Raw genomic sequence first — 13,960 nt, 5'->3', positions numbered from 1 at the left:
AGACCAGGCTGGAAAGGTCCACACATGCCTGCCCAGTGCCACCAACACACAGGCCAGGGCCAGGAGAGCCAGCTCCCCTGAGCAAGGATGAGGGCACCTGAAGGCAGAGGGGGACACAGGGACTGAGCAGAGTCATTTAAAATATTCGCCCTAATAGGAGCATCTAGGTGGCTTAGTTGGTTGAATATCTGATACTTGATTTTGGCTCAGGTCATGACCATGCAGTTTCACAGTTTCGAGCCCCATGTTGGGCTCTGCACTGATGTTGCAGAGCCTGCTTGGGATTTTCTCTCTCTTCCCCCCCCTCCCAACCCCGACTCCCAGCTCACACTCTCTCAGTCTCTCTCTCATAATAAGCTTAAAAAAATTATTAAAAAATAAAATAAAATATTTGCCCTAGTAGAATAAATCCTCTCCTGTTATTCAGCTCCACTCTGCATGCATGAACACACATGCACACAAGCACACATCCACACATGTGCACAGAACCTAACACAGAACGAATATTCCCAGCCCGGGTGGTAACATGTGGGTGGGCTTGTCAGATCACCCCTTCAGCCTTTGAACAAGAGGAGGTGATGTAAGGATGGATAAGCCCAATGTCAGCGCTAATCCCAGCAAGTACTAATGATATAATTCCATTTCAAAAAGCAGCGTATCCCATGGAATATTGCTGAAGGTGCCCTGCGGGGAACAATCGGCACACGGCTTCCTCTCAGGAGCTGGGGATAGAACTGTGCTGGATTCATATTTGAAGTGAGTGAACAGAGCTCCGTATGTGAAAAAGTTGAGAGGGACATGGCCCCGCGGCTGGCCAGAAGCATGGAGATGCATTCAGAGCCCCATCCGAGCCTGCCAATGTTTAAGAAATAGACATGTTGGAGTGCACGTGTGTCCACGTGTGTACATAGCCACGTATATGTGTAATACGTATGTCTCTGTATAGGTACATTTTCAAAATTATGTAACCTAACTTCTTTTGTGCTCGATATATGCAGTGAAAGGTACAAGCCTTTCTTTAAGATAGGAAATTACAAGTTACTTAAAATACAAGCAGAATTTAACTGCTTTGAATATCCTGCCTTAAATGCAAGAATGAAGTTGGGTAAAAGCATCAATGCCAAACATGCAGTGCCCTTTGCTCCCTGCTTCTGGTGGTGGCGATGACGCAGGCCAACCGCCTCCCAGCCACGCAGGCCATGCAGGCACTAGGAGAGGCCCTCCATTGGACAGCAGGGCTGTCCCTGCCTGTCTTGGAGCCTTCTTGCCTCTGTAAAGTGGACCCTCCAGCGGGAGACAGCTGGCTGCCGGGTGCAGTGTACAGGACAACCCCAGGCCCTCTTATCACATTGCCAAGGACATGGCAGTGTAGTCTCCTGATTCTGGCAAAAAACTGTTTTGTTTCTGCAGCCTCCGGGTAACTCCCCAACCTCCTGCACTATATGGATGGAGAGCTGGATGGGGAGGTAGGGTGGGCGGTCATGTAGGTGCTGAGCAGCCAGCTCTTCCCATGGAGCCACCTCAATGCTCTGGGTCTCCTACTCCCACCTCAAAGTCACGGTGCCCATCCCTCAGGCCACCAGCTTTGAATTGCCGATGAAGGACACATCTGGAAGACAGCAGGCACCAGCTCAGCCATTCCTAAGTGGGTGTCCTTAACTGCATGTGTATAGTTGAAATCTCATAAACAAGCAAGCATCCTGCTCTCTTGAAGGTAATTTTGGGTCTCTTCTTGTCTTTGTGAGTATTGGTTTTCACTCCATCCCTGTGCCCAATTTATCAAATAATCATTATTCTTTGCAGAAAGCAGGATCCAAGAACTCTCTTCAAATGAGCTAAAGTAGGAAAATGCCAGAGCAAAAACAGACAGACACCGGAGCCTCCAGATCACGAGGGGTGGAGGGGCTGCCAGAAGACAGGGGCACTGTTTTGTTTTTATTGGTAGCTTTGAAACTGCAGACAAGTTCCACTGGCTGCTAAGGGACTCTTGGCCAGGAAGGGGGCCTGGGAACCATGAGGTCAGCTGCCAAGGCACGATGACCACTGCTGGCCCTGGCCAGCCACAGGAGGACAGGGGTGCTGCCAGAAGAAGTCAGGACCAGCTTGTTGGATCTGGGGGAAGGGCCCGAGTGAGCCTCTGAGGCCTGGAAACACTCACCTTGTCACTACAGTAAGAGACCCAGACACAAGGGTATCAGTCCACATGGGAAATCACTACCCTGCATCCTGGGAGCCCCTGATTCAATTTTACGTGTGTTCTGGGCAGCTCTGCTCTCTGTGCCCTTCGGTGTGCAAACATTTCATGTGAAGGTATAACTACTGTGGGATTAGCCTAATCACAGGGCAGGCTTTCTTGTTCAAAATCTGAATGGGGGAGGAAGCAGAAACAAAAGCCTTAATTCAGACCCATGAAGCCCCAGCTTAAAGAGCCCTCCACCTGCCTCTCGAGTTTGAAGGCCCCTGATCCGCTCCCCAAAGGGAACACCCACACAAAGTGAGGCCCTCACGGCAGGCACCTGGCTCCTTGGCGGCCCCACCAGTGCAGGAAATGCCAAACGAGCTGTGAGCTCAGGTGCCCCGGGGAGGCAGCAAGGAGGGTGGGGGGCCCCAAGGTCCCCTCCCCAGTGGGGGCTGGCTCCGGGCTTGCCTGGGATCTGCCAGACCCATCCCACCCCTCAGGGCCTGACACTGGGCCCCCCTCCGCCTAGCCAGAGCCTCTGTGTTCTGGCCTCATAACAGATGCCACCTGGAGGAGTTGTCTTCCTCAGCCCCTAAGCCCGGCATGTCTTAGACATGCCAGGGAGATGGTCAGTGGGGCTTTACAGGCTGGTAGCCAAGTGTCAGGCAGATAGCTGGTCTCCCTTTTGCTGGACACAAGGCTGTCACACCAAATGAACGTGGAGATTAAGCAGGAAATGAGAAAATTCGCAGGAGTGAGTTTTCCTAACCAAATGGCTGTGGTTCTTCACAAGATAAATTTTATATTCTTCCCTTTTGTGCTTAGGGAGAGAGAAAAATGATCACAAAACCTAGTCAGATTCCAGACTTAAAATAAGGGTCACATACACACACACAAAAAAAAACCTCTTAGGACCAACTCTGACAGGCAGTGTTAAATCAGCTTGAGTTACAAAAACACTCTGCCTCACAGAGCAGTAGGGTCCGAGGACAGAGAGGGCCAGGCTGTGCAGCTGTGGGAGAGCGGACAGTCCTGGGCTGGCGAGTGGGAACAGCCAGGTCCAGGCTGTGACCTGGAAATAGCAACTCAGTTGTGTGTCAGGCCAACGTGGGAGAAGAGCCGCCCCTAGGTGACTCCAGTCTCATTCAAGTCCTCTTATTTCAGAGAAAGGTGACAGTACTTAAGTCACCCCAAAGCTCCCCGCTCAGAGCCCACCTATGCACAGAACTGGCCTTGCAGACATGGCGTGAACCCCAGGTGTGAGTGCTGACCAGCTGGGCCAGGGAGCCAAGGGGGTCTGGAGCAGAGTGACCTCAATTCCTCACCTTTAGGCTGCCCAAATAGTCACAGCGTGCACAGGACCTGAGGATCCTGGCCCGGGCAGGCTGGGCAGCTGGGCCCAAGTCCCAGCCAGGATGCCTGGGTCCAGAAGGCCTGAAAGAGGAGGTGACCCTCCAGGTGAGTGAACCAAGGTCACCTGGCTGTGTGATCAAAGGCAGAGCCAAGCTGCCTGGGTGCACAAGGATCCAGATACCCCAGTGCCTGCCTCCTTGAAAGCATTGTGGTGAGTCGGCCTCCCTTTCTCCCTTCCACCCTCCCTCCACCTGCCAGAGGGTTGCTGGGCTGGACAGCTGGGGCAGGGAGAGTTGCATGCCATCTCCAAGCTTCCCCATGCAGGGCAGCGCACACCCTGCATCCCCATTTCCTCCACTGGTGGTGGATAGTTTCTTGAAGTGACCATCATCCCCCTGAGCATTCCTTCCGAAGGGGCTCCTGCTACCTGCCTAGGGGACCCTGTTCTTCTCCCAGAATCCTCCTCACTTCCTGCTCCTCCTCAACCTGCCCTGGATTTACCCAGAAAAATGAAGAAACAAGAACAATGGAAAAGCCAAACAAGCCAGACACAAAGCTGGCATTCGGGTAGCCTAGGCTGAGTGGATGCCTCAGGTGGGGGTGTGGTTCTGAGGGTCTGGGCAGCCGGGCTGCATCTCCCCCCTGGCCTCACAGGGTCCTGCTCATGGACTTGGGAGCTCACACTGCATATGCTAGAATTTTCTACACATGATCTGTTACCTCTGGGGTAATACAGCTGTGTAGTGAAGGGTGTTTAATTCCACCAACTGGGCTTGGGCTTCATCATCCCCTCTCTACCATCTATCCAGCCTTAGGTTCCCCAGACCTGGATTCGAGCAAAGGAGGATAGGGGCACTCCTCAAATGTCTGTGAGCCTACAACACCTCTGTGGCCACTGGGGTTCATGCCTTGAGGGGGCAAAGACGTGGAGCAACCATAGGACACAGGCCTCACGAAGGGCTACTTGCCACTGTGCCCCACTCCGATACATCCTGAAAGGTCTCAGATGCTGCCTGTGCCCCGTCATGGGGAGGGACGAAGGGAAGAAGGCCCTGTGCATGCTGTAGAACCCATAAGGGACGTGGAGCCGGACGTGCCCACCCAGAGGCCGGTGGGGATGGCACCCGCTGCAGGCGGAGCCCAGGCTCTCTGGGCACCCTCCACCACCGGCTGGGCCTCTCGATGGGACCAAGCAGAAATGCCCAGCCCGGCTGTGGGAGGCACTACAGGGCTGGGGGGCAGCCCTCAGGTCCATATTAATTTCAGCTCCATTTTAAAAGCAAGTTAAAATAAACACAGGGAATATTTATAAGGCAAATAAATCTGGCAGAAACAGCCCCTCCAAGTGTGAGCAGAGGCCTCCCCCTCAGCCCCAGCCCAAGCTGATAAAATACAGAAATGCTACTGTAGACCCTCCGGGCTTATTTTGACTGCAGCAGAGGAATGTAGCATGTAAACACTGACTCCCATATCACACTGTTACAACTTGCATTAACAGCACCGGACAAAAGCCGCATTTTCACAGAAGCATCGTACAGGGATATATCTCCAGCTTAATTTTTAAAAAAAACCATTTCCTCACATAAATCATGCTCAGAACGAAACGGGTGACTGATACATTGCAAACACTTTTTTCTTAAACAATAACATACCTAGATTCCTTCTAAACGAAAGAGCTTTTTTTAAAAAAAAAAAATCTTCTAAATGTTTTTTTTCTGAAGAAAATAAACACAGCACTTTCTTTCCTGACCAAAATATCTGGGGTGGTGTCTTCCCAGCGGAGCAGGCCACTGCCCCGGCACTCGGTCACAGAGGAGGGGCCCACAGCTTGGGCCACCAGGCTGAGCACTGGCGGCACCCACCATGCCTGCGCCTCCCACCCTCTCCAGCCCTGAGTGATGGCCTAGGCCAGCCTCTCCACACACCCAGCCTCCATGACCAGTGGCTAGGGAGAGAATCACTAGAAACCGACCCCTTCCTGGGCACTGAAGATACCACTTTTAAAATGTAATGGGAAAAGAGCAAACAAAAGAAAACAACAGAATATGCAGGAACTAATTTGACAAAAGACTGGGATTCAGAAAATGCTGGCCTTTGGTCATGGGCCGAGACAACTGAAGCGCATGGCAGCTTCAGACAGGACACAAGTTCCGTGCAGGGAGCTGGCCTCCCAGGCACTTGCACATTCAAGGCTGAACCACGGGTCCAGCGGACCACTGTGGACAGGCTGGCAAACCAGGTCTACATTCCACCCAGAGGAATCAATGCGAAAGAAAACTAAGAAGATCTGAAGCCAACGCCAGGCACTTGCGCCAGTGATACAGGAAAGTGGGAGCCAGGAGCCAGAGCAGGACCGGGATTCCACTCCGGGATGGAGCTTTCAGCCCGGCTCAAGGGTGAGTGGTCAGCGACACGGGAACCCTAGAAGCCTGTTCTCTACCACTCCACACCACACACCACTCCATTCCACTCCACATACCATACCACCCACATCTCTCCACTCCATTCCACTCCACACCACACCCCTCTACACCTCACACCAGTCCCCTCCACGTACCATTCCACACGCCTCCACTCCACACCACACAACCACTCTATACCATTCCACCTACCATACCACACCATATCCCTCCACTCCATTCCACACCACACCGCTCCACGCCACACACCATTTAAGACCACACCCCTCCACTCCACACCCCTCCACACCACACCCTCTACTCCACACCATACCATTCCACACCACACTCCTCCACTCCACTCCACACCACACCACACCATACCATATCACAGATGAACTGCAAATACCTCAAGGTCGCAAAGGAAAATCTGACCTGTGGAAGGCCTAAAGGAAAATACAGGGGCTCTTTTTCAAAAACAATCTTGGGGGTGGAGCAGGCCTTCCTGAACATGCAATAAATCTAAAAGCCATTAAGTGTAAAAAGAGATCTAAGGTACGTAAAAAAAAAAAAAAGTTAAAAAAAAACCATTTGTACATCACACAAGTTAAGCGACATGACAAGCTGAGAAAATCTGCAGTATAAACGACATGGGATCACAGCCTTAATACACAAACCAGCTGGAAGATAAGAAACAGATAAGAAAAAAGGAAAACCGGATAGAAAGTGGGCCAAGGACCAAGCTGACAACACACACACACACACACACACACTCTTTCTCTCTCTCTCTCTCACACACACACACACACACGCACACACTCTCTCTCTCACACACATTCACAGACACACTCAGGTTTTTTTAAATTTTTTTAAAATGTTTATTTTTGAGAGAGACAGAGACAGAATGCGAGTGGGTAAGGGGCAGAGAGAGAGGGAGACACAGAATCCGAAGCAGGCTCCAGGCTCCCAGCTGTAGCACAGGGCCCAACGCGGGGCTCGAACTCACGAGCTGTGACATCATGACCTGAGCCGAAGTTGGACACTCAACCAACTGAGCCACCCAGGCGCCCCAACACACTCAGTTTTAAATGGCTAATAAATATGTGAAATGATGACTAATAATAGCAAATCCAAATAAAATCAGGCCATGTTTAACCAATTGGCTGATGATAAAAGAAAAGATAACTCAGAAATTTCGGCATAGAGGAAAAAAATGATCAACGTGACAACATGAAAACTACAAACTTCTGTATGAAAAAATACCCCCAAGTAGAAAGACAAACCACAGCTGGGGGAACTGGTAGAAGGTGATGGACAGAGGGATGCAAACCTGCATGAGCTTGACCACAGTCACTGGGAGGGACCACACAGGCCTTGGGCACAAACAAGTGGTGCTCACCCCAAAGGAGCAGGGGGAGAGGTTCCCTTCTGTTTTACAGCTCATGAAAAAGCTGAAGTCCCAGGCAGGGCGAAGGGGGACAGCAGGCAGAAGCGCACCTGTAACCTGGTGAAGCCCACCAGGAGGGAAGGCCTGCTAGCAGCATGGGTGAAGGTGTGAAGGGCACCTACCCCTGCACCTGGGTTCTCTACCTGTAGGAAACACCCCTGACAGGTGTATATAACATGCAAGACGCATTATGACAGTAATAAGATGCACGTCAAAGGTTTTCACTGCAGCATTTCATGATGATGACAAAAAGAGACTAGGGAGATGCTCATGAGTCATGCAAAGATAAACTACATCACATCCATTCAAGGGAATCAAGCCCCGGCTGCGAACAGAGATGCCTCATGAAGAGTGAAACAGTAACAAGCAAGCACACCCATGCCTACACACATACACTTGCACACACACGCCCATTTACCCTCGTACTTTTCCTCACTTTTCCACCCCGTATGTATGTATGTATGTATATTCTCAAAACCAAGTCCCAAGGCCACCGAGCGCCTGCTGACGACCAAGCCTCTGCTGCCCTCTGGTGGCCTTTCCAGTCCCTGCAAGCATGAAGTCCCCCACCCCCCCAACTACTACCCCCAATGCCGCTCACAAGAGTTGTCTGGACCTGAAACGCCCCCCTAACAGCCTGCTCTGTGGATACAGGAAGTACATTTAGTGCATTATCACCTGCTCAGGAAGTGTAAAACCACTCACACACTTCAAGTCTTATTTCCACAACTGGGCTATGGTTTCTGAGAACTTTGGAGCCTTTGCTGGATTTCAAGGAAGCTCAAGGTGTAAACCAGAGGAAAGGGGATGTTTAATCAAGGCCCAAGGAGAGGTCAATGGCTTTCCCTAATGACCTGGCCTTACCTTCTCCTCCTTGAATATCCTTCCTCTGTGATGTCCTTAACGGGACCCACTGATACCCTGGGGCTCCAAGAACCCTATTTGAAAACCGCTGCCCTAGACAGTTGGCTGATGCATTTTGTAATACTTGTGTCATCACTTCTAAGACAGTCACAGGATGCAGTATGTCAACAGCCCCACCAAGGGGCACAAGAACCATGTTCCTTTTCCTTCTTTCCAGTAGATAAGAAAGAATGCACTAGAGAGACAGGACTAACATATGGTTCTAAATGGCCCTGATGTTTGCAACTGTGAACAAGAGGATTTCCACTAAGGCCCATGCCAGGTCTTACGTTTTTCCAGGGGACTCCTTCAGCCAGAAGATGTCATCACTTGTAATTCCATATTCCAAGGCACCTTCGATCTACCCAGGAAAAAAAGGATCAGTGTGAGAAGAGCATCACCTAGCCTGTTCCTAGAGACTTCCCCCAAAGAGGATGACCATTTTGTAGATGCAACTCAACCAGAACCACCCCGGTTCACACATGGGTGCACTTCCTTGCTCCACAGACTTTTCTTCAGGTTTAGCCTCTAGGGACAGGTGACCAGGCTATATCTGACTCAGTGTGCCATCCACTACTGGGCAAAGCACCCCAGCACACCTTGGCTGTATGAGGTGGCTGGGGAGCTGGGGTATGGCTCTCCCTGCTCTCCAGGGCCTTCCCCTTGATCCAGACCCGGGCTGAGAGGAGGGCAGGTGAGGAGCAGAGTGAGTCAGGGCATGAAGGGACAGGCTGGCTCCAAAGGCACAAGGCTGAAGGCTGGATGCTATTGGGCACTCTTGAGGGAGCCTGGGAATTGTACAGACTCTCCTGAATCCCAGAGGAGCCCAAGAGGGACTGCCAAGCAGACTGGGGAGACACAAGGACCAGCGTCCTCTCAGCAGCCCATGAGAGTAAGAAGAGTAAGATGTGCTGGTGGAGAGGAAGCAGACTGCAAACAGTTTATGATTCCAATCGGCAATAAAAATAAAGTCAGGAATTTCTCGGGGTTGTGCAAAGAAAACTGAAAGGTCTGGAAATCAAAGGGCCTAAAACATAAGCAAGTCTTGGCAGGCACCCAGGGAGGGTGTGGTGGAGGTGGGTGATGGGAGGGTGGAGTGGCCACTGAGCTGACTCCCCCTGCACCGGACAGCTCCTGCTCTATCCTCCTCTGAGCGAATGGAGACATGGTGGCTGCCCAGCTGAGGTCCAGCATGGTGGGCCCAGGCCTGTTGCCTCTGCAGGGCACCCTGGCACATATGCAGGTTTGCCTGAGATGACTGCCCAGCTCCTGGGAGCTGACTGTGGCCTTCAGGGGCTTTAAGCAGAACCAATGTGGGCTTGGCTGATGGATGTGGGGGTCACTAAGGGTCACCCACCTTTCCCGTCTGTTGTAGCTACCTTGTACAATAGCACCCTGCCACCCTACAGAGCCACATCATCTGCCCGAGGGCCACCTCTGTGCACAAGCCACCTGTCCCCTCTGGAGGCTGTTCTTGAGGGCCTGACAGCTGGAAGGGAGGCATGGTAGCCTCTGAGGACTGGAGGTGTACATTTCCCTCTGTGCCCCCTCTGTTCCCCATTTCCAGAGAAAGCATAGAACTAAAAGTAGAGGCTTAGGATTTAAGCATCTGAGGAGAAACAGAACCACTCCCTTGTTCCTCCTCCATCTGTGCTCTGTCCTAACTAGGAGGCAGAAGCAGCCTCCATGCCCGGGAAATCCACTGGCCTCATTAACTTCACCACAGCCCATGTGGAGGCTCAGGGCTTGTGCCACCTGGTTCCCAGGTTCCCCTGTGAGACCCATGTGGTTGTGACCTCAGCCAAACCGCTTCCTGCTTCCCATCCCCCTCTCCACTAGCTCCACCTTCCTTGTGGGGGTGAAGGCAGAGAAGCACCCTCAAGTAAGATGGGGCCAGGAGGGGATGCTGGCAAAAAATGGTGGACTGACGACCTCCCAAAGTTCACCCCTCCATAAAAACAGCCAGAACTTGGGGCGCCTGGGTGGCTCAGTCAGTTAAGCGGCCGACTTCGGCTCAGGTCATGATCTCGTGGTCCGTGAGTTCGAGCCCCGCATCAGGCTCTGTGCGGGCTCTGTGCTGACAGCTCAGAGCCTCGAGCCTGTTTCGGATTCTGTGTCTCCCTTCCTCTGACCCTCCCCCGCTCATGCTCTGTCTCTCTCTGTCTCAAAAATAAACGTTAAAAAAAAAAAATTAAAAAAAAAAACAGCCAGAACTAAAAAAAAATAAATTAATATTAAAAAAAAAGAGTAAAATTCAACTTTTTGAGAACCATTGAAATTAACCAAAGGCTTGTGGCAACATAGGGCACTTTAAAAAAAAATTTTTTTTAACATTTATTTATTTCGAGACAATGCGAGAGACGGAGTGCAAGCAGCAGAGGGGCAGACAGAGGGAGACACAGAATCCGAAGCAGGCTCCAGACTCTGAGCTATCAGCCCAGAGCCCAATGCGGGGCTCGAACTCACGAACCGTGAGATCATGACCTGATCTGAAGTCGGACGCTTAACCGACTGACCCACTCAGGCCCCAACACAGGGAACATTTAGTCAAGAAAAATGGATGAGACTTGGTAAGAACAGTGAGTTTGGTGGAGTTTTAACTGACGCTAGCCCCATCTCTCAGCTCAGCAGCAACCCTGAGAAATGAAGAGTGACTTTAAAAACGTACTGGAGAGCAGAACAGAGCCAGAGGCCTTCCAAAGCTCCTTCCCAGAGTCATGGTTGGACCTGGCTGGGGCTTCCCCAGAAGACCCCACTCAAGAGGCTTATCTTCCACCTCTCTTGACCTTGCCCAGGGTCGAAAGCTCTCTCTGAGGAGGATCTTCCCAGTGATGTAATGGCACAGCTGCCTGAGGTGATGGATAACAGCTGAAGCAAACAACATACTACCCAAAAGTTTAAAAGGAAAAGCCAAGGAATGAGACGTCCATTAGAGCTTTGAAAAGGTCCCACGTATTCCTGGGGACCTAGAAGGCCAGGTGTAGGCACTGGGCTGTGCACACACCAAAGGCCTGAGACAGCCTGAACTCTCACCTCTGGCTGGCCTTGAGGCCCAGCACAAGTAGGTAGTGAGGGCTAAGGCAGAGTTTCTGGTACCTGGCTAAATGTCAAAAGCGTGCCCCCAAATGCCTACAAACCCCTCAGCAAAGACTGTGTGTTTTCTCCAGGTGTTTAAGGAAACCTCTGTCTAGTTACTAGCTGACCACTAAGCTAACTGAGCAGAGACGTTAGTGGCCTCCCATGACAAAGAATATAGATTTTACAAAATCAGTTCAGAAAACCACCTGACAAACAATAGCAATAAACAAAATCCTACAGTGGAGAGAGATTCTGACTTCCAGAGTTAACACATTATTATATTTGAAATATTCATTTTTCAATAAAAAAATTACAAAATGTGAAGAAACAAGAAAGTATAGTATGACCTTTACATGTTATTGGTGGGTGAATGTAAAATGGTGTAGCTGCTTTGGAAAACAGTCTGGTGGTTCCTCAAAAAGTAAAAACTGACCATCGACTCCATTCCTAGGTATATAGCCAAGAGAAGTGAAAACTTAAGTCCACAGAAAAACTTGTACCTAAATGTTCACAGCAGCATTATTCACAACAACTCAAAGTGGAAACAATTCAGATGTCCATCAGTGGACAAGTGGATAAACAAAATATGTCTACCCACACAATGGATCATTACTCAGGCATAAAGAGAAATGAAGTTTTAACACATGCTACAATGTGGAATCTTGGAAACATTCTGCTGAGTGCAGGAAGCAGGTCACAATGGCCACATGTCTGATTCCATTTATGTGAAATGTCCAGAGTGGGCAAATCCATAGGGACAGAAAGCAGACTAGTGGTTGCCAGGGGTTGGAGAGGCAGGGAATGGGCAGTGACTGCTAATGGTACAAGGTTTCATTTTGGGGGTGAAAATGTTCTGGAATTAGGTAGTGGAGACTGACGGCTGCACAACTGTGAATATACTAAAACTCCCTGAATCGTACCCTTTAAAAGGGTACATTTTATGGTGTATAAATTTTATGTCAATTAAAAGCAAGATTTGGGGTAGGGGAAGGAAGAAAAGGCTAAAGTCCTGGATGTTCCAACATTTTGAGGCTGAAGAGAAAAGGAAGAATCAGCAAAGCAAGATAAAGAAGACCAGGTGCGGTGGTGTCTCAGAGCCACCGGAAGAGTGAAGTGACAGTTGTTCTTAGGATTCAGCAGTACTGGGTCCCTGCTGACCTGCTTCTGTAGAATGGACATGAGAAAGAATTAGAAACAGGGATGCCTGGGTGGCTTAGTCGGTTCAGTTGATTAAGCGTCTGACTCTTGGTTTCAGCTCAGGTCATGATCTCGCAGTTCACGGGTTCAAGCCCTCCATCAGGCTCTGCAATGGCAGCACGGAGGCTGCTTGGGATTCTCTCTCCCTCTCTCTCTCTGCCCCTCCTCTGCTCACGTGTGTGCACACCCTCTCTCCCTCTCAAAACAAATAAACTTTAAAACTGAAAAAAAAAAAAAAAAGAAAGAAAGAAAAAGTGACCACAGTGAATATAGAAAAACTAATTTCTTTAAGAAAAGAAAGAATGGGGATGCTGCTGGTGTGGGAAGCATGAGCTGAGAGACCATGAACGTGCCCAGGGTGGCAGGGAAGGCTGTGTGCTGGGGACACTCACGTGGGTGGGGTACCTTGGCCGCCCTCCAGTAGCAATGACGATATGCTCCGCGGAAAGCAAAGTCTGAGAAGAAATCAAGGAAGTTGTGGTCACACAGATGTACTGTGGCACACAGATGCAGAGGGCTCGACTGCCCACAGGTACCCCTGGCAGAGACCCACACTTTCTAATTACAGTTGCTGCCCTGCAGTGTGGACCCTCCAGCCAGGAGCTCAGAGGTCCCTTGGAGCTGGGAGCCTGTCAAGAGTACTCAAGCCAGGAGGGGGTGCAACAGAAGAGGGCAGGGAGACATTGTAACTCCAAACACCACCCCCCCACCCCCAGTTTATAGAGCACCCTACAGGTGTCTTGTCTCCTCCAATCCCCACAAAATTCTGCAAGGGTGTGACCACCCACCCTATCGCCCAGCACAGCAGGCAGCCTAGCACAACATGCATCTCAGTGGTCTGTTTCATTGTTTATGGAGAGTGACAACCAGCCTCAGAGAGATCTGCTATCAATTCCAGCAGCACTTATTACTGCGAACATCACTGGGGTTGAATGAAGCTGGAGTCGGCACCCCAGGTCTTTGGAAGGGTCAGGACTGCCTGAGAGGAGCCACTCAGGAGAGCTGGGCACTCACCTCTTTCCCACCTTTAGTGACACCGCAAATCGTGTGCTCATTGACAAAGCTGGCCTTGATGTTAAAGTACTTGACTTTTCTGCAAAATAAAAATAAGATTGTCAAATATTTCCTCCGTAAATTAAGTGTCACTTATGGGATTAAACAGGGAGCAGATGGGTAAAAGCCTAGCTCGGACCCACAGCCCCCTGCCCACAGCTCAGGTGGGGCAGACAGCACTGGGAAGCATGAAGGGGGAGAAGGGTAGCTGTCGTCTCCCCAAGGGTCCCCTGGACCATAGATCCCTGGAACTGCTGGACAGAAGCCAGCATGGTTCTGAGAGCCCAAGTAGAGCCCTAGTGTGTGTGATGACAGAAGTGGCTGAGCCTCCCTAGGGTCCATCCTTGTCAC

General features: G+C 50.6%; 1 protein-coding gene across 8 annotated transcripts in view; it reads right to left on the bottom strand.

Moving 5' to 3' along the window:
* Positions 1 to 13,960, bottom strand: part of TXNRD2 (thioredoxin reductase 2) — a 51,561-nt gene that overhangs the window by 22,960 nt on the left and 14,641 nt on the right. For all 8 annotated transcript variants that reach the window (XM_047826949.1, XM_047826951.1, XM_047826955.1 and 5 more), the window contains exons 6-8: positions 13,571 to 13,649; positions 12,949 to 13,011; positions 8,572 to 8,642 (exon numbers count right to left, since the gene is read on the bottom strand). In XM_047826949.1, the coding sequence (XP_047682905.1) occupies positions 8,572 to 8,642; positions 12,949 to 13,011; positions 13,571 to 13,649 (213 nt within the window). The remainder of the gene's footprint in view (positions 1 to 8,571; positions 8,643 to 12,948; positions 13,012 to 13,570; positions 13,650 to 13,960) is intronic.

Source organism: Prionailurus viverrinus, chromosome D3, assembly GCF_022837055.1.
Source record: "Prionailurus viverrinus isolate Anna chromosome D3, UM_Priviv_1.0, whole genome shotgun sequence".
Lineage (NCBI taxonomy): Eukaryota > Metazoa > Chordata > Mammalia > Carnivora > Felidae > Prionailurus > Prionailurus viverrinus.
The sequence above is the reverse complement of the archived record's forward strand: the minus strand, read 5'-3'. Positions and strand labels throughout refer to the sequence as shown.